Raw genomic sequence first — 27,177 nt, forward strand, 5'->3', positions numbered from 1 at the left:
GCTGTGCCTTTTCAGATCCAATGGATAAAAAATTAGAGGGTTACCTTAAGAAAATGTTTGTTCAACAAGGTTTTATATTGCAACCTCTTGCATGTATTGCGCCTGTCACGGCTGCAGCAGCATTTTGGTTTGAGTCTCTGGAAGAGACACTTGAATCATCTACACTAGATGAGATTACACTCAAACTTAGAACCCTTAAGTTAGCTAACTCATTTATTTCAGATGCCGTAGTACATTTAACTAAACTTACGGCTAAGAATTCCGGATTTGCCATTCAGGCACGCAGAGTGCTGTGGCTAAAATCCTGGTCAGCTGATGTTACTTCTAAATCTAAATTGCTTAATATACCTTTCAAAGGGCAGACCTTATTCGGGCCCGGGTTGAAGGAGATTATCGCTGACATTACAGGAGGTAAAGGCCATGCCCTGCCTCAGGACAAAGCCAAACCTAGGGCTAGACAGTCTAATTTTCGTTCCTTTCGTAATTTTAAAACAGGAACAGCATCAACTTCCTCTGCACCAAAACAGGAAGGAGCTGTTGCTCGCTACAGACAAGGCTGGAAACCTAACCAGTCCTGGAACAAGGGCAAGCAGGCCAGGAAACCTGCTGCTGCCCCTAAGACAGCATGAATCGAGGGCCCCCGATCCGGGACCGGATCTAGTAGGGGGCAGACTTTCTCTCTTCGCCCAGGCTTGGGCAAGAGATGTTCAGGATCCCTGGGCGTTAGAGATCATATCTCAGGGATACCTTCTGGACTTCAAATCCTCTCCCCCAAGAGGGAGATTTCATCTGTCAAGGTTGTCAACAAACCAAATAAAGAAAGAAGCGTTCCTACGCTGCGTACAAGATCTTTTATTAATGGGAGTGATCCATCCAGTTCCGCGGTCAGAACAAGGACAAGGGTTTTACTCAAATCTGTTTGTAGGTCCCAAAAAAGAGGGAACTTTCAGGCCAATCTTGGATTTAAAGATCCTAAACAAATTCCTAAGAGTTCCATCGTTCAAGATGGAAACAATTCGAACAATTTTGCCCATGATCCAAGAGGGTCAGTACATGACCACAGTGGATTTAAAGGATGCTTACCTTCACATACCGATTCACAGAAATCATTACCGGTATCTAAGGTTTGCCTTTCTAGACAGGCATTACCAGTTTGTAGCTCTTCCATTCGGATTGGCTACAGCTCCAAGAATCTTCACAAAGGTTCTAGGTACTCTTCTGGCGGTACTAAGACCACGAGGAATTTCGGTAGCTCCGTACCTAGACGACATTCTGATACAAGCTTCAAGCTTTCAAACTGCCAAGTCTCATACAGAGTTAGTACTGGCATTTCTAAGGTCGCATGGATGGAAGGTGAACGAAAAGAAGAGTTCTCTCTTTCCACTCACAAGAGTTCCCTTCTTGGGGACTCTGATAGATTCTGTAGAAATGAAGATTTACCTGACAGAAGACAGGTTAACAAAGCTTCAAAATGCATGCCGGATCCTTCATTCCATTCAACACCCGTCAGTAGCTCAATGCATGGAGGTGATCGGCTTAATGGTAGCGGCAATGGACGTAGTACCTTTTGCACGCCTACATCTCAGACCGCTGCAATTGTGCATGCTAAGTCAGTGGAATGGGGATTACTCAGATTTGTCCCCCACTCTGAATCTGAATCAAGAGACCAGAAATTCTCTTCTATGGTGGCTTTATCGGCCACACCTGTCCAGGGGAATGCCATTCAGCAGGCCAGACTGGACAATTGTAACAACAGACGCCAGCCTTCTAGGTTGGGGTGCTGTCTGGAATTCTCTGAAGGCTCAGGGACTATGGAATCAGGAGGAGAGTCTCCTTCCAATAAACATTCTGGAATTGAGAGCAGTTCTCAATGCCCTTCTGGCTTGGCCCCAGTTAACAACTCGGGGGTTCATCAGGTTTCAGTCGGACAACATCACGACTGTAGCTTACATCAACCATCAGGGAGGGACAAGAAGCTCCCTAGCAATGATGGAAGTATCAAAGATAATTCGCTGGGCAGAGTCTCACTCTTGCCACCTGTCTGCAATCCACATCCCGGGAGTGGAGAACTGGGAGGCGGATTTCTTAAGTCGTCAGACTTTTCATCCGGGGGAGTGGGAACTTCATCCGGAGGTCTTTGCCCAGATACTTCGACGTTGGGGCAAACCAGAGATAGATCTCATGGCGTCTCGTCAGAACGCCAAGCTTCCTCGCTACGGGTCCAGATCAAGGGATCCGGGAGCGGTTCTGATAGATGCTTTGACAGCACCTTGGACCTTCGGGATGGCTTATGTGTTTCCACCCTTCCCGATGCTTCCTCGATTGATTGCCAGAATCAAACAGGAGAGAGCATCAGTGATTCTAATAGCACCTGCATGGCCTCGCAGGACTTGGTATGCAGATCTAGTGGACATGTCATCCTGTCCGCCTTGGTCTATACCTCTGAAACAGGACCTTCTGATCCAGGGTCCATTCAAACATCAAAATCTAACTTCTCTGAAGCTGACTGCTTGGAAATTGAACGCTTGATTTTATCAAAACGTGGTTTTTCTGAGCCAGTTATTGATACCTTAATACAGGCTAGGAAGCCTGTTACCAGAAGGATTTACCATAAAATATGGCGTAAATACTTATATTGGTGCGAATCCAAGAGTTAATCATGGAGTAAGGTTAGAATTCCAAGGATATTGTCTTTTCTACAAGAAGGTTTAGAAAAGGGGTTATCTGCTAGTTCTTTAAAGGGACAGATTTCAGCTCTGTCCATTCTTTTACACAAACGTCTGTCAGAAGTTCCGGACGTTCAAGCTTTTTGTCAGGCTTTAGCTAGGATTAAGCCTGTGTTTAAAACTGTTGCTCCGCCATGGAGTTTGAACTTAGTTCTTAATGTTTTACAGGGTGTTCCGTTTGAACCCCTTCATTCCATTGATATCAAGTTGTTATCTTGGAAAGTTCTGTTTTTAATGGCTATTTCCTCGGCTCGAAGAGTTTCTGAGTTATCTGCCTTACATTGTGATTCTCCTTATCTGATTTTTCATTCAGACAAGGTAGTTCTGCGTACTAAACCTGGGTTCCTACCTAAGGTGGTCACTAACAGGAATATCAATCAGGAGATTGTTGTTCCATCTTTGTGTCCTAATCATTCCTCGAAGAAGGAACGTCTGCTACACAATCTAGATGTAGTCCGTGCCCTGAAATTTTATCTACAGGCAACTAAGGATTTTCGTCAAACGTCTTCCCTGTTTGTCGTTTATTCTGGTCAGAAGAGAGGTCAAAAAGCTTCGGCTACCTCTCTCTCCTTTTGGCTTCGTAGCATAATACGATTAGCCTATGAGACTGCTGGACAGCAGCCTCCTGAAAGAATTACAGCTCATTCTACTAGAGCTGTAGCTTCCACTTGGGCCTTTAAGAATGAGGCTTCTGTTGAACAGATTTGCAAGGCTGCAACTTGGTCTTCTCTTCATACTTTTTCCAAATTTTACAAATTTGACACTTTTGCTTCTTCGGAGGCTGTTTTTGGGAGAAAGGTTCTTCAGGCAGTGGTTCCCTCCGTATAGAGTCTGCCTGTCCCTCCCGTCATCCGTGTACTTTTGCTTTGGTATTGGTATCCCAGAAGTAATGATGACCCGTGGACTGACCACACTTAACAGGAGAAAACAAAATTTATGCTTACCTGATAAATTCATTTCTCCTGTAGTGTGGTCAGTCCACGGCCCGCCCTGTTTTTTATGGCAGGCTTAAAAAATTTTTTGGATTATACTCCAGTCACCACTACACCCTTGGGCTTCTCCTTTCTCGTTGGTCCTTTGGTCGAATGACTGGAGGTGACGTAGAGGGGAGGAGCTATATAGCAGCTCTGCTGGGTGAATCCTCTTGCACTTCCTGTAGGGGAGGAGATAATATCCCAGAAGTAATGATGACCCGTGGACTGACCACACTACAGGAGAAATGAATTTATCAGGTAAGCATAAATTTTGTTTTTCCTCTCTGGCTCAATTGGGAGCCTAGTTTTCCAAGTGAACATAATGCTATATAGGAATCGCTTGTTTAAAAACCCGCCACTATGATCGCATTTTCAACCGAAAAATGACTTTTCGTGTGTAAAGTACCTATTTTCAAAATAGAAACTGTGAGGTCTTCCAAAATTAACATTTACAATAGCTCATACAAACCTCTTAAGGTTATAGGAATGTTTTGTTCATGTAACCCCGTTGTTCACTCAGCAAGGAAAAAACAAATTTGCATGTGTGACATTCACCTGTTATTATCATAATACATCCTCAACACTCAGTATCCATATCAATGCTATATGTGTCTTCGCAGGCTGGACATACTTCTATAGTCAATTCAGGACAAAATCATCTACAAATGGTGTTTTATTATATTTAATTTTTCATATTTGATTGTAAGACACACTCACACTGTCTTTAACAGTACTAGTGTTATTAAAATTGTGTTTTACAGGAGGTCACTTGGTCATAACTTTTATAATCTTTTTCGATCTGCACCACTGCTATCCCATCTAAATGCCTCATTTAGGTTTTTAGCATGAACAGACTGTGCACGTTTTTTGTTTTTTTTTTCTTCCCCAACTTCCTCAACGATTGTTTTCAGCAAGATTTATTTCTATAGTTTGTTAAAGGCTGTTTCCATTTGAGCGTGAACGGTTATCAAAATGGTGAAGCAAGTTTTTATGCAAAGCAATTAAAATATAATAAACCCCCCCCCCCACTGGATTTTCACTTCTTTTAAACTGTAACTTGTGACCCCGCTGCCTTGTATCTTTCTAAGAGACCCTTAAACAATATTGCGCATTGGTGAATGGCTATAAGGGACGAGTCTCCATGAATGCTAATTCTAAACTCGTTCACAATAGTGCATACATTTATTTAACTTGCAATCTGGGAAGAGCATTCATTACAGTGACTTCAATAATGTATGCACTATTGTGAACGAGTTTGGACGATTGCGCAATCTCGTACAGTACACTACGGCCATTATCCATCAGTGACTTTCCCTGTAAATAACTGAAAACTAGGATCATAAACCTTGTACAGGTACAAATCCCCAAATCCGGAATTCCAAAATCCATACTTATTCTGAAATCCAAACGTTTTAATATTTTTTTTTTTTTTAAATAATCAAAAAATACTACTATTTTTCTCCCCCTATAAGTCACAAACTTCTCTACATGAGTCTTTTTTTGTGTTCTAAAATGAAAATAGTCTGTTATTTATAACAACAAATGTTATCTTTATGTTTACAGATCTTTACTATCTGTCAGAGTGTATTGTGTATACAAAAGTATTAAAAATTATATAAAACCACCTGCATGAAAAAGATGTATTATGACGTAACTATTGCCTAAATTATATAAGATATTGTTGTTTTCACTTGATCCCATCCCCTCTCCAATCTGTCCAATTTTACAGATGCAAATATTCCACAATCTAAACTATTCTCAAATCCAAACCTTTTCCGGTCCCAGGCAGTTTGGATAAAGGGGTTTCAACCTGTATAAGCATCAAAGTGATTGCACTATTTTTATATATATATAGAAACTATGGGGTGTGTTAAGCGCTGGGTAATGTCATAGGAGCGACAAAATAAAAATAAAATAATAAGTTAATCAAACTATAGACAATCTAGTTAGGTAAGACAGGGTGAGTGAACATAGAACAAACTGATGAAAAACAAAAATTGGCGTGATTAAACGAGAGGGTGAGTAACCACAATGTCAGTCCAATAGGCTCCTAATACAACAAACAAGGACGGATGGATTATTAATGGATACTATTTTGTATCATGCAGCTGGAGTCCCTGCAATAGTGTCAATTCAATAAACTACTAGTAGGTGGGAGTATAAATCCAAAATCGCTAGTGTCTGAAAGTAACGCTGAAACATACAGCTAGTCTACCAGGCGATCCCTTCTGTTGAGACTACTTACAAGCTGTACCCCCAATAATATGAGGTAATGAGACGCTGTTGTATTTTGTCTTTGGTTGTATGCGCTGACGGACGGGTGAACGGACACACCCCCTCTTGATTGATCTCCCTGTTTTCCAATCACGCTACTTTGTTGGCATTCACTCTCTCCGTGAACGAATCTCAGTCGGACTCTCCTCCCTCAAGCTCCAGATCGTGCTTCCAAGATGCAGAACTTTTTTCACTTTTTGTGATGCGATTTAAATGTTCTGGAGGTCCCTTATAGCATAAGCAGTCATTGACAGCTCTCCAGGGCAGCTTTCACCGCCTTTGCGTGCTTGTGTTTCTAGCTGCTGGGATCTCTCATAGGTGCTTCATTATTTTCCCCTTGTCTTTCAGCGTGTGGATTTTAGAAGTGACTTATCTTTTTAAACTCGTCATTTTAAACTCAGGTCACTTTATTATACACACAATGGATTGACTCACACGCATTTAGTAGTATTATTATCTTTTTTTAGTATGATCTAATAGAGATTTATTTACTATCGCTGTCATTTTCATTATACATTCATTATTATATTTAATTTATACCTGTTTTTGCGCCCTCCTATACAGAAGCTGACCCCGTTGCTAGTCATAGGGGTCTTCTACTCTGCTTGTGTGTGTGTGTGTGTGTGTGTGTGTGTGTGTATATATATATATATTACTGTTTGATGTGGCATCCCTCATCTTGTACAGTAAAAGTAGTATATTTTTATGGATAAATTTGCAAAAAAAAAAAAAAATGCAGAAAGACTGCAGATGTTACGGATACTGCATTGCAGGTGAAACTTTATTATACACTAAAATCACAAGACACCATAAATTTAATCATTTAGATTGTGCTGTTTTAGTTGTCAGGCAACAGAGAAAGGGTTTTACTGTTGCAGAAAAACTGTATTGTTTTTACTATTCTACGTTTTTACGTTGTCCACACTGTTTATCTTAAATTATAATATTTATAGAACTATTGTTTTGTTAAGTTACATGTCACAGAGAGAATGTTGAAAAGTTACCCATTGTTAAATAACATGCCCATACTCTTAGCTATATAAATGCTTATATGTTTATATAAGTTATAAATTGTTTTGTTTAAAACCTATTGTGTAAAACTTATTCTAAAGGAATCATTTAACGTTCCTTAAAAAATAATTATATATATATAGTGGATATAAAAAGTCTACACATCCCTGTTAAAATGTCAGGTTTCTGTGATGTAAAAAAATGAGACAAAGATAAATCATTTCAGAACTTTTTCCACCTTTAATGTGACCTATAAACTGTACAAATTGAAAAACAAACTGAAATCTTTTAGGTAGAGGGAAGTTAACAACAAAACTAAAATAATGTGGTTGCATAAGTGTGCACACCTTCTTATAACTGGGGATGTAGCTGTGTTCAGAATTAAGCAATCACATTCAAAATTATGTTAAATAGGAGTCAGTACACTCCTGCGATCATTTAAAGTGCCTCTGATTAACCCCACATAAAGTTCAGCTGTTCTAGTAGGTCTTTTCTGACATTTTTTTAGTTGCATGCCACAGCAAAAGCTATATTCCGCAGAGAGCTTCCAAAGCATCAAAGGGATCTCATTGTTAAAAGTCAGGAGAAGGTTACAAAAGAAAGAAAGGCATCAGATATTCCATGGAACACAGTGAAGACAGTTGTCATGAATTGGAGAAAATATAGTGCAACAGTGACATTACCAAGAACTCCAAAATTGATGAAAAGCCGAGAGGAAAACCAGTCTGGGAGGTTGACAAGTGGCCCACAGCAACATTAAAGGAGCTGCAGGAATATCTGGCAAGTACTGGCTGCATGGTACATATGACAACAATCTCCCATATTCTTCATATGTCTGGGCTATGGGGTAGAGTGGCAAGACGGAAGCCTTTTCTTATGAAGAAAAACATCCAAGCCCAGCTAAATTTTTGCAAAAATACATATGAAGTCTCCCAAAATCATGTGGGAAAAGGTTTTATGGTCTGATGAAACCAAGGTTGAACTTTTTGGCAATAATTCAAAAAGGTATGTTTGGCGCTAAAATAACACTGCACATCACCCAAAGAACACCATACCCACAGTGAAGCATGGTCTTGACAGCAATCATGCTTTGGGGCTGTTTTTCTTCAGCTGGAACTGGGGCCTTAGTCAAGGTAGAGTGAATTATGAACAGTTCCACAGTTCCAAATATCAGTCAATATTGGCACCAAACCTTCAGGATTCTGCTAGAAAGCTGAACATGAAGAAGAACTTAATCTTTCAGCATGACAATGACCCAAAGCATTACATCCAAATCAACAAAAGAATGGCTTCACCACAAAAAAGTGAAGCATGGTCGTGACAGCAATCATGCTTTGGGGCTGTTTTTCTTCAGCTGGAACTGGGGCCTTAGTCAAGGTAGAGTGAATTATGAACAGTTCCACAGTTCCAAATATCAGTCAATATTGGCACCAAACCTTCATGATTCTGCTAGAAAGCTGAACATGAAGAAGAACTTAATCTTTCAGCATGACAATGACCCAAAGCATTACATCCAAATCAACAAAAGAATAGCTTCACCACAAAAAGATTAAAGTTTTGGAACGGCCCAGCCAGAGCCCAGACCTGTATCCGATGGAAAATCTGTGGGGTGATCTGAAGAGGGCTGTGCATAGGAGATGCCCTTGCAATCTGACAGATTTGGAGTGTTTTTGAAAAGAAGAGTGGGCAAATCTTGCCAAGTCAAGGTGTGCCATGCTTTTTGACTCATACTCAAAGAGACTGAGTGCTGTAATAAAATCAAAAGGTGCTTCAACAAAGTATTTTATTTTTTTATTTTTACTTCCCTCCACCTAAAATATTTCAGTTTGTTTTTCAATTGAGTTGTACAGTTTATAGGTCACATTAAAGGGGGAAAAATTTCTGAAATGATTTATCTTTGACTCATTTTTTTACATCACAGAAACCTGACATTTTAACAGGGGTGTATAGACTTTTTATATCTGGTATGTGTATGTATATATATATATATATATATATATATATATATATATATATATATATCAAACACACACACACGTTTTATATAGTAACTTTTAACCCTTGATTAATAAACTAAAGTGTTATTTTCCACCCTTGGTTCTTGATTTTATGTATATAGATTTTAAATAAGTATATATATATATATATATATATATATATATATATATATATATATATATATATATATCACACACACACACACACACACTACATAGCACAAAGTATATGGACACCCCTGCTGAGTTCCTGTGTTTCAACCACACCCATTGCTACCAGATGTATACAGTCTAGCACATAGCCATGCAATCTCCATAGACAAACATTGGCAATACAATAGGTTATTGTCAGTGACTTTAAACCTGGCACTGTCATAGGATATATAAAGACAGTGGTATTCCCCTGTGCAGCGTTCAGTGCTGTAGCTGTCAGTAAGATATAATACGCTTTACAATGTCCCAAAACAAGTAACCAGTTCATCTGTCAATTGCTGGCCTTGAGATACCAGTTACTAGTTGGATACTATTGAAACAAACCCCCACACTGTACACAATGTATATAAAGGAGTGAAAGAACTTACTCAGATCATAATCACTGTTCCTCTGTGTGTCTCAAATCAACATAGATTCTTCCATATGCTGGGTTTCAGCGTCTGCAGCTTGTTAGAGTTCCACTTACCTGCCCCTCCTCCTCTCACACCTGTCCCCTGCAAACCGCCAGGGAATCCCCTGTGATTCCTGAGATCAATCCAAATATACAAAAAAGGCGAGGCACGGGGGACAGGTAAATTACATCAATTTATTAAAAAACATCAATTTATTAAAAAAGGGTAGAAAATAAACTGTTGTATCGTCAATTTCAAAAAAGTACAAAAAAGCCGGTGTAGCAGAGGTCTTACGCATTTCAGCTTACACCTTCCGCATAGACCGTGTTACAACGGGTACTAGCGGCAACTTAAGTACTATCTGATTGCTAAACACCTGTAACGGCTTATACGTCACAAGTGAGCCTTAAAGAGACATATTTCAAATACATATATGTATCGTTATAAATGTAGTCCTAGATAGTTACATATTGCTAATACGTTGTTTCTATAACAGCTTTAAGAACTAGAAATTTACCATTCTAAGCCATTCTAAACCATATTCATCACTAGGTTTAAATAAAACATGTAACTCCAATAATGCATTTGAAAAATGATCAATATTGTACCGCTCCTATGACATATACATAAACATCCCTTAGAGAAAAGAAAAGGAGGTAATCTCAATCTTTCCCCAGTATGGACTATTAGAAATCTCCTTGTTCAAAGTTAAATCATCCTAACTTATTAACTATCTCTCTTATGTAAACTCAACCCATTGTGGGAGAAGAGTTGCTTGCGGATACAATACAGTGTCATATTATGTGGAAAGGTATATATACGTATATAACTACTTAATTTTAACAGTATTCAGATACCTAAATTTACAGTTATAGATATACAAAATAACTTACATAGTGAAATGTGTATACATTAATTTCCATTAGACAAGTTAGTATTACAAAACATGTATACACAAAATTTCCATGAGGCAGGTTAATATTACAATACATAACCTAAAACAAGAACTTCATAATTACAAGATAAAAGATGCAATAGGGACATCTCGATCTAGTTACCTTTACAGAGGTATATATAATAAACATCAATATCAGGAGTCTTATCTCCAACAATTAATAAGGTCATTGTGTATATTGAGACCATCTGGTACTCTGGATTTGATTTTAAATATCCAGAAGGTCTCCCTGGTACATAACAATTTGTCTCTGGCTCCTCCTCTCCATGGCATGTTAACCTGTTCAATCACCTGCCATTTAAGGTGTTCTATATTACCCGCATGAATATTTTTGAAGTAAAGTGCTACCTGGGAGTCTGGCAAATCTGATTGAACATCCTTAAGATGTTCCTTTACTCTCTCTCTAGCCTCCCTTTTGGTAAGTCCTACATATTGCACATTACATGTGGTGCATGTAACCAAATAAATAATATGTGGAAGGGCAGTTGGTACATGTATTCTGGGAAAAGACCCTTAGTGTCACGGCTGACTGGAAATGTTTTCCTACTTGGGTGTATATACATGCCTTACAACTGCTGTATCCACATTTGTAGTGGCCTTTACACTGTAGCCAACTGCTACCTTGTTCCCTCCTGTTTTTTTTATCTCACTGGGGGCCAGGATAATTCCAATGGTCTTATTTCTCCTTGAGACACATTTACAGCCTTTCTGGACCCAATGATAAAGATCCTGGTCCCCTTGTAGGATAGGAAAACATTTCTTGACTATTTTTTTTATTTCATCAAATTGATTGCTATAGTTACAAATAAGGGCATATCATGAAACTTATTTTTATTCGTATTCTTACTTCTAGACAGCAATACATGTCTGTCCAAACGGTCTACTTCTTTTGAGGCCCTGTCAATTAAACACTCTGAGAAACCTCTACTCCGAAAACGTTCTTTAAAAATAGCTGCTTGCTCACAGTATTCTGCCTTTGTCGTACAATTTCTTTTCAACCTCATATACTCTCCTTTCACCATCCCAAAATGTGTATGCTTTGGGTGCATACTTTTCGAATGGAGTAAGCTGTTCCCAGCTATTGGTTTCCTATGTAATGTAGTAGTAATAAAATTACCTTTCCCTGAAAGCACTAAATCCAAATATTCTATTTGGTCAGTGCTAATCTCACTTGGGAATTTCAAACCCACTGTATTGATGTTTAGGTCACATACAAAATGTTCTCCTTCCAGGACTGACCCCCTCCAAATAAAGAGGAGGTCGTCTATGTGTCTTTTATACATCACAATCTTTCCCCTCTGGGGGCATACCTCCCCAAAGACGTGGTATAGCTCCCACCAACCCATATATAGGTTGGCGTAAGCTGGTGCAAAAGTTGCCCCCATTGCTGTCCCACTCCTCTAAAGATAGAACTGTCCCCCAAAGGAGAAATAATTGTGTGTTAGAAGGAAATAAAGTGCTTTCAAAAGGAAACTTACATGTTGGGATGAATATCCTGTAAATTCCTCTAAGAAGAACTTAATAGCCTCCATACCCCTATCCAGTGGAATACTGGAATAGAGGCTGACTACATCTATAGTCACCCAGATGAATTCTTTGTCCCCTCAATATCCCCCAACATATTCAGCAATTCCTTTGTATCTTTCAAAAAGGAAGGGAGAATTCTAACCAAAGGCTGCAAAATACTTTCCATCCATCTCCCCAAGGGTTTAAGTAGGGACCCTATACCTGAAACGATAGGTCGTCCCTGTACATCTTCCAGAGACTTGTGTGTCTTGGGGAAATGATGGAAAATAGGCACCCTTGGGTTCTTTACCCTTAAAATTTACATGTCTCCTCATCTAAGAGCCCTAAATCTCTACCATCATCTAGGATAGTATACAGACTCTTCTGAAAATTAATTGTAGGGTCAAAATCTAATACTGCATATACATCTGAGTCACCTAACTATCTAAGGGCCTCCTGAATATAATCAACCATTTTCAAAACCACTACATTTCCCCCTTTGTCACTTTGACGTATCACTATAGAGTCATTACTCTTCATATCCTCTATAGCTCTAATCTCCTCTTTTGTAAGATTATTTCTAGTTCTGGGTGGGATATGTTGTAGTTTTTCAAGTTCAGTTTCTACTCTCCTGTGGAACACTTCCAGGAACACACCCCTAGTGCGTGTAGGGTAGAAAGTGGAGGATTCTTTAAACTTAATATTAGGATTCTCATCCTGTTTCGACTCCATTTCTAACCTCAACAGTTGTAGATAATCATTAGTCTCAACAAAGGAGACTTTCACCCTTCCTTGTTCTTCCTGCAGTACCTCCTCTTTATTGTCTAACATTTCAGGAGTCTGCTTGAAGAATTTTTTTAAGGTAAGGTTTCTTACAAATTGGTTGAGATCTAGAATGGTACCAAACAAGTCAAAATTGGCAGAGGGGACAAAGTTGAGTCCCTATCCTAGAACTCTGAGCTCTACCTCCCCCAATGACACATCAGAGAGATTCAAGAACGTTAGATCTTGTATTTGCTCTTCTGAACCTGTGTCCTGAGTGTCTATCTGCTTAACTCTACGTCTGCCCCCCCTCTTGTGCTTCCTCCTTCCCTTGTGTGTGGTTGGTCCACTTGAAAAAAAATATTATGTCCCTGGAGCCATTCTTTGCTTTTGCAAATCTCCTTTGGTAGCCAGAGTATATTTATTACTAAGTACTCCTGGTTTATTTTTATATCTATTCTCCCTTTGTTTGATATTCACAGAGCTAATAGCCATATCACCAGGATTAGCCATAGAGCGGCCTTCTCTATTTATAGCATTACCAGGGTTGACATACTCTACATTACCAATAACTTGATGAGATATTGCAGACTGTACATGCTGCTGTATACTAGGTACTGCTTGTGGTATGGTAGAAACCGTGGATTGTTCTCTAACTTCTCCTGATTCTCCCCTTTGTATCTGAGGTCACTCTTTTCCTGTTCCTTCTTTGTCTGGATCTTGATCTCATACGTTGGTTATTTTTTTCCTTGTCTCCAGATATAGATAGTATTAGTCTTGTAATCATGATTGTCCCTTTTTAAATTTTCCTCCTTTAATTACTTCAATTTCAATTTTCATCTGTGTGACTGCCTCATCCAATAAATAATTTATAACGATACATATGTTTATGTATTTGAAATATGTCTCTTTAAGGCTTACTAGTGACATATAAGCTGTTACAGGTGTTTAGCAATCAGATAGTACTTAAGTTGCTGCTAGTACCCGTTGTTTCACGGTCTATGAGGAAGGCGTAAGCTGAAATGCGTAAGACCTCTGCTACACCGGCTTTTTTGTACTTTTTTAAATTGACGATATGACTGTTTGTTTATTTTTTTCCCTTTTTATAATAAATTGATGTTCTTAATTTATCTGTCCCTGTGCCTCACATTTTTTGTATATTTGGACTGTCATAGGATGCCAGGATTGCCACAAGTCAGTTTGTGAAATGTTTGCCCTTTTAGAGCTGTTAGGTCAACTGTAAGGGCTATTATTGTGAAATGGAAGCACCTAGGAACAACACCCTAGCCACTAAGTGGTAGACCGTGCAAAATCACAGAGCAGAGCTGCTGAGTTCTGAAGCGTGTAGCATAAAAACTGCCTATCATCTGTTGCATCACTTACTGCAGAATTACAATCTGCCTCTGGAAGCCGCATCAGCAAAAGGACTATGTGTTAAGAGCTTTATGAAATGGGTTTCCATGGCCGAGCAGCTGTACACAAACCTCACATCGATATTCACAATGTCAATCATCAACAGGAGTGTTGTAAATCTGCCGCCACTGGACTCTGGAGAATTGGAAACATATACTCTGGATGATGAATTGAGATTTACTAACAGGTAGTCTGATGGAAGAATTTGGGTGTAGAGGATGCCAGGAGAACGTAGTGTCTGCTGTAAAGTTTCAGTGAAGGGTCATCTTAATGCTACAGGATACAAAAACATTTTAGACAATTGGGTGCTTCCAGCTTTGCAGCAATGGTTTGATTGTGCACAAATCAAGGTCCATGAATAAATAGTTTGGTGTGGAGGAATTAAAGTGGCCTGCAAAGAACCCTGACCTTAAAGGGACATGAAACAAAAAAATTTAGTTTCTTTCATGTAATTAGCAAGAGTCCATGAGCTAGTGACGTATGGGATATACATTCCTACCAGGAGGGGCAAAGTTTCCCAAACCTCAAAATGCCTATAAATACACCCCCTCACCACACCCACAAATCAGTTTTACAAACTTTGCCTCCCATGGAGGTGGTGAAGTAAGTTTGTGCTAGATTCTACGTTGATATGCGCTTCGCAGCAGGCTGAAGCCCGGTTTTCCTCTCAGTGTTGCAGTGAATGTCAGAGGGATGTGAAGAGAGTATTGCCTATTTGAATTCAATGGTCTCCTTCTACGGGATCTATTTCATAGGTTCTCTGTTATCGGTTGTAGAGATTCATCTCTTACCTCCCTTTTCAGATCGATGATATACTCATATACCATTACCTCTACTGATTCTCGTTTCAGTACTGGTTTGGCTTTCTACTACATGTAGATGAGTGTCCTGGGGTAAGTAAGCCTTATTTTTTGTGACACTCTAAGCTATGGTTGGGCACTTTTATATAAAGTTCTAAATATATGTGTTTAAACATTTATTTGCCTTGATTCAGGATGTTCAATATTCCTTATTTCAGACAGTCAGTTTCATTATTGGGATAATGCATATGAATTAATCATTTTTTTCTTACCTTAAAAATTGTGGGCTGTTAGGCTCGCGGGGGCTGAAAATGCTTCATTTTATTGCGTCATTCTTGGCGCAGACTTTTTTGGCGCCAAAAAATTTCTATGTCATTTCCGGCGTCATACTTGTCGCGGAAGTTGTTCGTGTTTGCGTCATTTTTTTTATGTTTTGCGCCAAAAATGTCGGTGTTACCGGATGTGGCGTCATTCATGTCTCCACCTTTTTTCTCACATTATTTAAGTCTCATTTTTCATTTGCTTCTGGTTGCTAGAGGCTTGTTCATTGGCATTTTTTCCCATTCCTGAAACTGCCTTTTAAGGAATTTGATAGATTTTGCTTTATATGTTGTTTTTTCTCTTACATATTGCAAGATGTCTCAGATTGACCCTGGATCAGAAGCTACTTCTGGAAAAACGCTGCCTAATGCTGGTTCCACCAAAGTTAAGTGTATCTGCTGTAAACTTGTGGTATCTGTCCCTCCGGCTGTAGTTTGTGATGAATGTCATGATAAGCTTGATAATGCAGATAGTATTTCCATTAGTAATATACCATTACCTGTTGCTGTTCCATCAACATCTAATACTCAGGATGTTCCTGTTAATATAAGAGATTTTGTTTCTAAATCTATTAGGAAGGCTATGTCTGTTATTCCTCCTTCCAGTAAACGTAAAAGGTCTTTTAAAACTTCTCATTTTTCAGATGAATTTTTAAATGAACATCATCATTCTGATTTGTCTGTTTCTGATGATGATTTTTCTGGTTCAGAGGATTCTGTCTCAGATAGTACTTCCTTTAACCCCTTAACGACTGAGGACGTGCAGGGTACGTCCTCAGAAAAAAGGCAGTTAATGCCTGAGAACGTACCCTGCACGTCCTCAGTGTGGAAAGCAGCTGGAAGCGATCCTGCTCGCTTCCAGCTGCTTTCCGGTTATTGCAGTGATGCCTCGATATGGAGGCATCCTGCAATAACCCTGCATGGCCATCCGATGCAGAGAGAGCCACTCTGTGGCCCTCTCTGCACCGGACATCGGTGGCCGGTAACGTTGGTGGGTGGGAGCTGGCTTGGGAGGCGGGTGGGCGGCCATCGATGGGCCGTATAAGGTGGAGGGGGGCGGGATCGGGGCCGGAGCTGACGGGGGCGCGCACGGGCGCGCGCGCGCGTGCACAGAGGGTGGCGGGCGGGGCGCGTGCACGGGGCGGGAGGGGGTGGGAACCGCTATACTACAGAAAATTAGATTGTAACTGTGGGGGAAAAGGGACACATTAAAAAACAAATAAACTTTAGTAAAAGGGATCTTGGAGGGGTGGGGGGTTGTTCTTGGGTGTGGGGGGAGCTACACTACAGAAAAAGGGATTTTTGTTAAAAAAAAAAGCACATTTTTGTTCTAAACTGGGTACTGGCAGACAGCTGCCAGTACCCAAGATGGCGCCCATTAAGGCAGAGGAGGAGGGTTAGAGAGCTGTTTGGTGGGGGATCTGTGAGGTTGGGGGCTAAGGGGGGATCCTACACAGCAGCATATGTAAAATATGCTAAAAAAAAAACCTCAAAAAATCCCAAATATACCTTTTATTTTAGTACTGGCAGAGTTTCTGCCAGTACTTAAGATGGCGGGGACAATTGTGGGGTGGGGGAGGGAAGAGAGCTATTTGGGAGGCATCAGGGGGTCTGATGTTTCAGGTGGGAGGCTGAGCTCTACACTAAAGCTAAAATTAACCCTGCAAGTTCCCTACAAGCTACATAATTAACCCCTTCACTGCTAGACATAATACACGCGTGATGCGCAGCAGCATTTAGCGGCCTTCTAATTACCAAAAAGCATCGCCAAAGCCATATATGTCTGCTATTTCTGAACAAAGGGGATCCCAGAGAAACATTTACAACCATTTGTGCCATAATTGCATAAGCTGTTTGTAAATGATTTCAGTGAGAAACCTAAAATTGTGAAAAAGTTAACGATTTTTTTTTTATTTGATTGCATTTGGCGGTGAAATGGTGGCATGAAATATACCAAAATGGGCCTAGATCAATAGTTGGGGTTGTCTACTACACTACACTAAAGCTAAAATTACCCCAAAATGCTCCCTACATGCTCCCTAATTAACCCCTTCATTGCTGGGCATAATACACGTGTGGTGCGCAGTGGCATTTAGCGGCCTTCTAATTACCAAAAAGCAATGCTAAAGCCATATATGTCTGCTATTTCTGAACAAAGGGGATCCCAGAGAAGAATTTACAACCATTTATGCCATAATTGCACAAGCGGTTTGCAAATAATTTCAGTGAGAAACCAAAAGTTTGTAAAAAATTTGTAAAAAAGTGAACGATTTTTTGTATTTGATCGCATTTGGCGGTAAAATGGTGGCATGAAATATACCAAAATGGGCCTAGATCAATACTTTGGGTTGTCTACTAAAAAAAAATATATACATGTCAGTGGATATTCAGAGATTCCTGAAAGATATTAGTGTTCTAATGTAACTAGCACTAATTTTGAAAAAAAATGGTTTGGAAATAGCAAAGTGCTACTTGTATTTATGGCCCTATAAGTTACAAAAAAAGCAAAGAACATGTAAACATTTGGTATTTCTAAACTCAGGATAAAATTTTGAAACTATTTAGCATGGGTGTTTTTTGGTGGTTGTAGATATGTAACAGATTTTGGGGGTCAAAGTTAGAAAAAATGTGTTTTTTTCGATTTTTTCCTCATATTTTATATTTTTTTTTATAGTAAATGATAAGATATGATGAAAATAATGGTATCTTTAGAAAGTCCATTTAATGGCGAGAAAAACGGTATATAATATGTGTGGGTACAGTAAATGAGTAAGAGGAAAATTACAGCTAAACACAAACACAGCAGAAATGTAAAAATAGCCTTGGTCCCAAACGGACAGAAAATGGAAAAGTGCTGTGGTCATTAAGGGGTTAAGGATCCTTTAGATAGGAAAATTGATTCCTTTCTAAGGAAAGCTTATTTATGTTCAGGTAATCTTCTTAGACCTGCTATTTCTTTGGCTGATGTTGCGGCAGCCTCCACTTTTTGGTTGGATGCTTTGGCACAACAAGTGTCAGATCATAATATTCATAGCATTGTTAAACTCCTTCAACATGCTAATAACTTTATTTGTGATGCCATCTTTGATATCATTAGAGTTGATGTCAGGTATATGTCTTTAGCTATTTTAGCTAGAAGAGCTTTATGGCTTAAAACTTGGAATGCAGATATGTCTTCTAAGTCAACTTTGCTTTCCCTTTCTGCCCAAGGTAATAAATTGTTTGGTTCCCAGTTGGATTCTATTATCTCAACTGTTACTGGGGGGAAAGGAACTTTTTTACCTAAGGATAAAAAATCTAAAGGTAAATATAGGGCTGCTAATCGTTTTCGTTCCTTTCGTCAGAATAAGGAACAGAAGCCTGATCCTTCCCCTAAAGGAACAGTTTCTGTTTGGAAACCATCTCCAGTCTGGAATAAATCCAAGCCTTTTAGAAAGCAAAAGCCAGCTCCCAAGTCCACATGAAGGTGCGGCCCTCATTCCAGCACAGCTGGTAGGGGGCAGATTACGATTTTTCAAAGAAATTTGGATCAATTCGATTCACAGTCTTTGGATTCAGAACATTGTTTCACAAGGGTACAGAATAGGTTTCAAGGTAAGGCCTCCTGCAAGAAGATTTTTTCTTTCTCGCATTCCAATAAATCCAGTGAAGGCTCAAGCATTTCTGAAATGTGTTTCAGATCTAGAGTTGGCTGGAGTAATTGTGCCAGTTCCAGTTCTGGAACAGGGTCTGGGGTTTTACTCCAATCTATTAATTGTACCAAAGAAGGAGAATTCCTTCAGACCAGTTCTGGATTTAAAAATATTGAATCGTTATGTAAGGATACCAACATTCAAAATGGTAACTATAAGGACTATTCTGCCTTTTGTTCAGCAAGGGCATTATATGTCCACAATAGATTTACAGGATGCATATCTGCATATTCCGATTCATCCAGATCATTATCAGTTTCTGAGATTCTCTTTTCTAGACAAGCATTACCAATTTGTGGCTCTGCCGTTCGGCCTAGCAACAGCTCCAAGGATTATTTTTTCAGCGGAATTGGCTGTCTTTATTTTATCCCTCCCTCTCTAGTGACTCTTGCGTGGAAGTTCCACATCTTGCGTATTTATTATCCCATACGTCACTAGCTCATGGACTCTTGCTAATTACATGAAAGAAAACATAATTTATGTAAGAACTTACCTGATAAATTCATTTCTTTCATATTAGCAAGAGTCCATGAGGCCCACCCTTTTTGTGGTGGTTATGATTTTTTTGTATAAAGCACAATTATTCCAATTCCTTATTTTTATGCTTTCGTACTTTTTTCTTATCACCCCACTTCTATTCGTTAAACTGATTTGTGGGTGTGGTGAGGGGTGTATTTATAGGCATTTTGAGGTTTGGGAAACTTTGCCCCTCCTGGTAGGAATGTATATCCCATACGTCACTAGCTCATGGACTCTTGCTAATATGAAAGAAATGAATTTATCAGGTAAGTTCTTACATAAATTATGTTTTCATTACTCAGATAGAGAAAACCATTTTAAAATAAAAAGAACAAGTGCAACCCAGACTCAAATGTAGATTGCATTTATTACAACATTGTGCACAAACAATATGTGTTTACACAATTATAAACTTTAAAAACCTTTCACATAGTGCCCCGCAATGCTTTCCCTGTAATCTCGGTCTCCTCTGCAGTTTAACAACCCAGGATCCACTAGCGATTTTCCAGGCACTCAATGTTGAAATATCAACCAAAACTGGGCTCACTCTGTGATGACACTACTCCTGTCCTGATATCATTATCTGTGAGATTTTTCCTATGCATTATGCACATGCTCGTTGCAGACTTTCTGAAGGGCTGCTCGAACAGTCTCTGGACACATTCAAAAGCTGGTTATAACACTGTAGTATTACAAACTGTAGCAAAACTTTTTATATTATACAGAGCTCTTTCCTTGAAGACTTTTGTATGAGTCTTACACGAATCAGCTGCTCCCAGGATTCTATGTGTAACAAGACACAGACCTAAGCTGCATCTCAAGTTTGATAAGTTCTTTGTCATTGTCTATAATTAACTGACTATTTGAGTGCACCTGAAGGACTCCTGAACTGTATCTAATATCACTGTTTTTTTCCAGTTCTGTGATTGTGTACATCTTCTAGGAACTTCTCTTAAAGGGACACTGAACCCAATTTTTTTCTTTTGTGATTCAGATAGAGCATGCAATTGTAAGCAACTTTGTAATTTACTCCTATTATCAATGTTTCTTCATTCTCTTGCTATCTTTATTTGAAAAAGAAGGCATCTAAGCTTTTTTTTTTTTTTTTCACTCTGGACAGCACTTTTGTATCGGTGGATACATTTATCCAACAATCAGCAAGAACAACCCAGGTTGTTCACCAAAAATGGGCCGGCATCTAAACTTACATTCTTGCATTTCAAATAAAGATACAAAGATATAGAAGAAATTTGATAATAGGAGTAAATTAGAAAGTTGCTTAAAATTGCATGCTCTATCTGAATTACAAAAGAAAAAATTGGGTTCAGTGTTGAAGAGATACCTAGTGCACATGCCTGCAGCACTACATGACAGGAAATAGTGCTGCCATCTATTGCTCCTGCTAATTTATAATATTGTTGCAAAACTATTCTATTGCCATATAGTGCTGCAGACATGTGCACACTTGTGAGCTAACATCCTTGCTTTTCAAAAAAGGATAACAAGAAAACTAAGAAAATTTGGTAATGGAAGTAAATTGGAAAGTTGTTTAAAATTGTATCTGAAACACAAAAAGATAGGTTTTTGGGTTTTATGTCCCTTTAACCCCACTAAACACATTTGGGATGAATTAGAAAGCTGTTTGCGTGCCAGACCTTCTCATCCAATAACAGTGCTCAAGCTCACAAATGCTCTTTTGGCTAATTGTGCTCACATTTTCCACAGACACACTCCAAAATCTTGTGGAAAGCCACAAAGGGGGACAACTCTATATTAATGCCCATAGTTTTGGAATCGGATGTCCAACATGCTCATATAGGTGTGATGGTCAGGTATCCACATACTTTTGGCCATATAGTGTGTATAGATAGATGGATATGACATATCCACACTCTGTATTTAATGAAATGTGAACATTTATTCAGTGATATTTTGGGGACCAATCTTCGCTTCCTCAGACCAGGTTTCAGAACCATTCTCTCCCCTAACCTCTATCCAGTATTAAAGGTATTAATTTATTATTATACATTGTACATGTTTATGTGGGCTTACAAAAGTGTTGTATGTAATTTATAACACTCTGAGAACTTGGGTAAAACTTGGATAACATAGTATAATTGCTGTACAATGCCACATTTAGTTGTATTTTTAAAAACACAGAAGGGAAATAAAGGCAAACCATATCAGAGAAATGTAGGGCAATTTAGGCTTAAATTCCCTACATAACCAAAATATGCTTATTTGTACCTCACATATATTATTGCAACTAAAAATACAACTTTACCCTTATCCCAACCCTTCATTCCCTAACTGCATTCGCTCCCTCATTTAATTATTGCTGATTAAGTATTTTTCCTAATCCCTCTATCATCCGTCACTATTTAGTCACATCTGTTGTCCTAATACAAAACTCTTAACATATCTGTAATCCCCCATCTTTTTTAAATGGACATAATACTCATATGCTAATTCACTTGAAACTGATGCAGTATAACTGAAAAAGCTGACAGAAAAATATCACCTGAGCATCTCTATGTAAAAAAGGTATTTTACCTCACAATTTCCTCAGCTCACCAAAGTAAGTTCTGTGTAAAAAGTTACTGCCCAGCTGCAGGTAAAAAAAAAAAGAAATGAACAGTAGCCAATCAGCATCAACAGTGCTGAGGTCATGAACTATTTTACTGTGATCTCATGAGATTTCACTTAACTCTCATAAGATTTTATTGTAAACGCCCTTTAACTGAATAGAGAAATAACATGAGTGTGCATGAGGCTCACTCCCTTGCCGGTCCCGGGACAGACATACTGATTTGCTGCTTAAAGTCCTTTACAATGGGTTGTGAATACTTAGGACATTTTGAGGTAAAATATCTTTCTTTTTTACATAGAGATGTTCAGGTGATATTTTCTAGTCAGCTTTTTACAGCTATGCTGTTTAAATATTTGGGTATCATGGCCCTTTAACTGTAAACATGTCCAGTTCCTTTCTTACCTTCCCTTAAATAGATTTTAAACCCAATATTTTTTTTTTACATTTCAGCTACAGCATGCCATTTTAAACAACTTTCTATATACTTCTATATTAAATGTATTTGTTATTTTGGTATATTTTGTTGAAAAGAAAAAGGGATGTATGCCTTAGGAGCTAACCCATATCTTGAGCACTATATGGCAGCACTTTTGCAGGAATGTTATCCATTTGCAAGAGCACTAGATGGCAGCATGATTTCCTGCTGTGTAGTGCTCCAGATGCCTACATAAGTATCTCTTCACACAGAATATCATGGGAACAAAGCTAATTTGATAATAGAAGTAAATGGAAACTTTTTGTAAAAGGCATGCTCTGTCTGAACCACAAAATAACATTTTTGGTTTTCATATATACCACGCTCCTCTGTCTTATACATTGTGCAATATATTTATTGCTTGAAATCTAATGGGGATATATCCTTTATTTACAGAGCAGCACTTTTCTGATATTGTACCTGGTGAAGAGTTCTGAATCTTGGTTTGGAGCAGGTGTGCAGCTTAATAGCCAGTGACAAACTTACTGTGCTTTCCGAAGAAAAGGTAATACACAATTCTATAGTCTGAGACCTTATATTTGTCTGCTTTTGACATTGTTTATAATTGTGTTTATAACACAACTGTAGCTGGGTATAGGCATTTTTAATTCTGAGATAATTTAAAAAGCTCTAACATCATGTCTTCTATTGTTCTATCTATTTACCGCATGTGTGCGGCTAGCTCTTCTTATTGGATCAGCAGCAGTTTTCCACTCAGGACCAGCCAGTGCTCTGTGGCTCCAGATTGGTAGTCAAGCTAATTATAACATGTAATTTATTTTTACCATAATGGCCTTTTAAGCTGATTTTTTTCATAAATGGAAAAAGTCCAAAGCTGCATTAATTACTTTTTGGAATTAAGAACCTGTCACCAGGAGGAGGCAAAGACAACCCCAGCCAAAAGGCTTAAATACTCCTCGAACTTCCCTCATCCCCCAGTCATTCTTTGCCTTTCGTCCCAGGAGGTTGGCAGAGAAGTGTCAGAAGTTTGTTTTCGTCTCTTATCGAGGGTAGTACTCTTCGACATGGACAGGAGTTTTAAGTAATCCTGTCATTCTATGTGAGGACTTGGAGGAGTCCGGAGATGCAGGAAGAGTCTTTCTGCGAACCATTCTGACTCATTTTAACAACTCCACAAGCAATCGGCATTGTCTAACTTTGCTTCGCTGCCTGCTTTCTTCTCTCAAGTCCATGGTGGAGGCGAGGCTACTATCCGTCACACTTGAAGGGCCGTTGTTCCTGTTCCCGGTAAGATCATTTCATTTTACTTTCTCATGATTGTACTGTAACTCATTTGTAACTCACATGAAAAATTCAGGGTCTCAGTAGGACACCTTTAGTATCTTGGAATCAAGGGTTAATATCTCCTGAGGGGGAGTATTGAACAGGGGGTGGATTTAATCATGTCTGTTATGTGATTCAATCTGCGTATGTGTAGTGTTAACTGGGCTTGTGGCTTTTTCAAACATAACGGCCTTTCGAAGTGACGCGACCTTACGGTTGGGCACGCTTTTTTGGACTATGTGGTTCACCTTGTGACTGGGCGTATTTACGTTCTGGTCTCCCATTTCCGCATTCCTGACTGTGTGGTGATGGAGAATTCTAGTCTGCTGGTGTCTGGTTCATAGGAGGTGGTGAGTGCCCCAGCCATTGTGGGTGTCAGGGTTGCTGTTTAAATTGTTTTATATATAGTCCATTTTTTTGGTATCCTTTATCCAGTTATGGAGGATGCTGATGTTGAGATTTGTTAAATTTTCTGATTCAGATTATTCGTCCTGTGAAGAATGCGAATTGGCCCCATTGACTCATGTCAGTCAGTTGCTCTTTAGGCTGTCCTAGAGCGCCTTGTTCCTCGCGGCTCGGGGATTCAAGGGACTGCTGAGCCATCTGCCTGGGGGGGGGGCCCTGTCCTCCGGGAGGTGAGTTCCCTACCTGCTCCCTACTACTACACATGCGAGTAACCCAGGTTATGTTTTTTCCTCCTCTGGCTGGATTGTTCCCCCCCCGGAGGTAGTGGCACGTTTTCTGCGCTTGTTTGTCTACAAAGTCCAGATGTTTGTTTGCGATTGTGCTAGTGCACGATTGCCCCAGGGCTCTCGGCCACAGGATGGAATGTGCAGTTCCCTGCGGGTTGTACTGTTCCTGAGTGTTGTGCCATTCGTTACAGTCTGGCTTGCCTTCCTGTTCTACTCAGACATGTTTTTGATCTGTTTGGGGACCCTATCCTTCTCAGCTATGGTACTCATCAGCCTCTTCCTTCGAATGGCTCACCTCATTAGACATGGGGGGATGACGTAATCTCCTTTAATTCTTGTTATCAAGATCCTTCCTAGTTTTGTTGGAGGAACAGGATTTTCCATTAGGCTGGTCCTGCGGATCTTCTGTTCTTCTTGGGCGTTAACCCTCGGGTTGCCTTTCATTTTATTTATCCGGTTAGGATGAATTTTTCATACTATGTTTCCTGTGGGAACTTTTCTCTGGGATCAATACTTGCTGTTTGCTTCTATGGAAGTTGTTTTGGACACGTTAGTCCATGTTTGTCTGTTTTTTCTTCCTCCCTCTCTGAGGGCGGATTTAGCCAGCTTGGCAGTTATGACCCTGGTTGCAGGCTGGTCCTGCTTGGGTTCAGATATTCTGTTTTGTGGCTTATTCAGACACGTGGCGCCTATTATACCTTGATGTAAAACAAAAACAAAAACAGAGGCGCCACAGTGTGGATCAATATAACCAGAAATCCAATAAAGGAGCAGAATAAGGGTACTCACAAACGAGGCGGCACTCTCTTATGCCAGTAGGGGCGGGCTGGTTTTCAACAGCAAACCAGCTGGCTGTGTGTTGATCTCCCCCAGATGGGCTGGGAATATTTGTCTCCTGGATGTCAGACAACGACCAAGACTGCAGTGGAAGGAGGAGGAAGAGCTACAGTGCCCTTAGGTTACTGCTATGAGGGATAGTAACACCAACACCAGACTACTGTAAAAGTATAAAATCAGTATTTTATTATACAAAATAAAAATACCAAATGGTATAACAAATTACAGCTGGGTGATGACAACCTATCTCCCCATAGACCATACAATATAGCGACGCATTTCTCGGGGGACACACCGTTTCTCAGGCTTGTATGTTCATTGAGACAAAGGGAAACCTATTGTAATTTATAAATTTCCTACTGGCCTTAATGAGGTCATAGACTCTGCAGCATTTGTGTAGATATTTTTGTTCATATATACATACGAGACATTGCTATATCCAATATATGTATGTTTATATGTGCATTTTGTTCGCTGGACTTTTCGACACCCCATTGTTGTTGGTTTGCATCTACAAGCACTATATATTTCAAACCATAGAGAAATTTTAATATAGTTACGTTTAAATGCCATTAGGGATCTAGACTATTATATTCTATACAATGGTATTCTAACCTCCTCACATATGGCCTCGATTACACTATCCCACCACATATTTTCAATTTATATTAGCCCATTTATACACCCTCACATTTGTATCTCATCGGGTGACAATGTCATTACCCTTTTGGTAATTAATTAAATATAATTCACCATCATTTAGCCCCTTAATACTATTTACACTAATACCCCCATTATATTTGTACATCACATTATTTCATCGGGGTGACAATGTCACCATTTTAAGGTATTTATTTAAATTTAATTCACTATTATTTAATCCCTTAATACTATTCACTAGTTAGTCATTTCACTCACACAATACCCTCTTTATATTATATACCACCACATTTAATGGTAACACATAGACTCGGAACACAAACCACATATTTTTGGTGTACTTTGCAGTTTCGAAGTCTGCACTTTAAGCCCATTTTTACGATTTCACTAATTGACAGGGAAATTCAGAGTTCGTTCTTATCGTTGTCCCACAATGTTAATAACTTTACTCATTATTATTCTTATTCACATGTGTACTCCATGCTGTATTGTCATGAGGTCCATGATGTGTAATTCTGACTATTGCGTAATGTATCCACTAATTTTCATTTCTTATCTTTTGTTTTTAAATCGTAATATTAGTAATAGATTAACAACCAATGGCACGATACTAATTACTATTCACGTTTCTCATTGGCTTCGCAGTTAGATATGGGCGTAACCATCTCGCCCCTAGTAACCACAATAGGATAGAGATACATACGCTCGGGCCGTAGGTGATCATGTGATCACGCGTCATCCTTTTTGACGTCGGAATTATGGCATCAGCTATTTGCTACAATCCCGACCACATGACACTAGGTCATGATAACATAACATGCAGTATATAGCGTAACCAATGAGATTGCCATACCAGGACAGGCCCTAATATTGTTTGTAATTCTATTTGCTAGACATGTAACATATGTCAGATTTCCTACTACGATAATAATACACATAGGGTACGATCGAGACCGCCAATTATCGATCCAATTGCTCATTTACATATTATCTTTAGAGACACATAGGTAAATAAAGTTCTATAAATTAAAACTAAGTTTGTGATATATAATTCGAACTAATTGAACAGTACATTACCACAACAA

The 27,177-nt window shown here is 39.1% G+C and overlaps 1 protein-coding gene across 1 annotated transcript in view; it reads left to right on the top strand.

The window, feature by feature from the left end:
- Positions 1 to 27,177, top strand: part of KLHL2 (kelch like family member 2) — a 445,714-nt gene that overhangs the window by 248,009 nt on the left and 170,528 nt on the right. Inside the window, 2 exon segments of the mRNA XM_053703800.1 lie at positions 23,016 to 23,051; positions 23,054 to 23,124. Of these exon segments, the coding sequence (XP_053559775.1) occupies positions 23,016 to 23,051; positions 23,054 to 23,124 (107 nt within the window).

Source organism: Bombina bombina, chromosome 2, assembly GCF_027579735.1.
Source record: "Bombina bombina isolate aBomBom1 chromosome 2, aBomBom1.pri, whole genome shotgun sequence".
Taxonomy (NCBI): domain Eukaryota; kingdom Metazoa; phylum Chordata; class Amphibia; order Anura; family Bombinatoridae; genus Bombina; species Bombina bombina.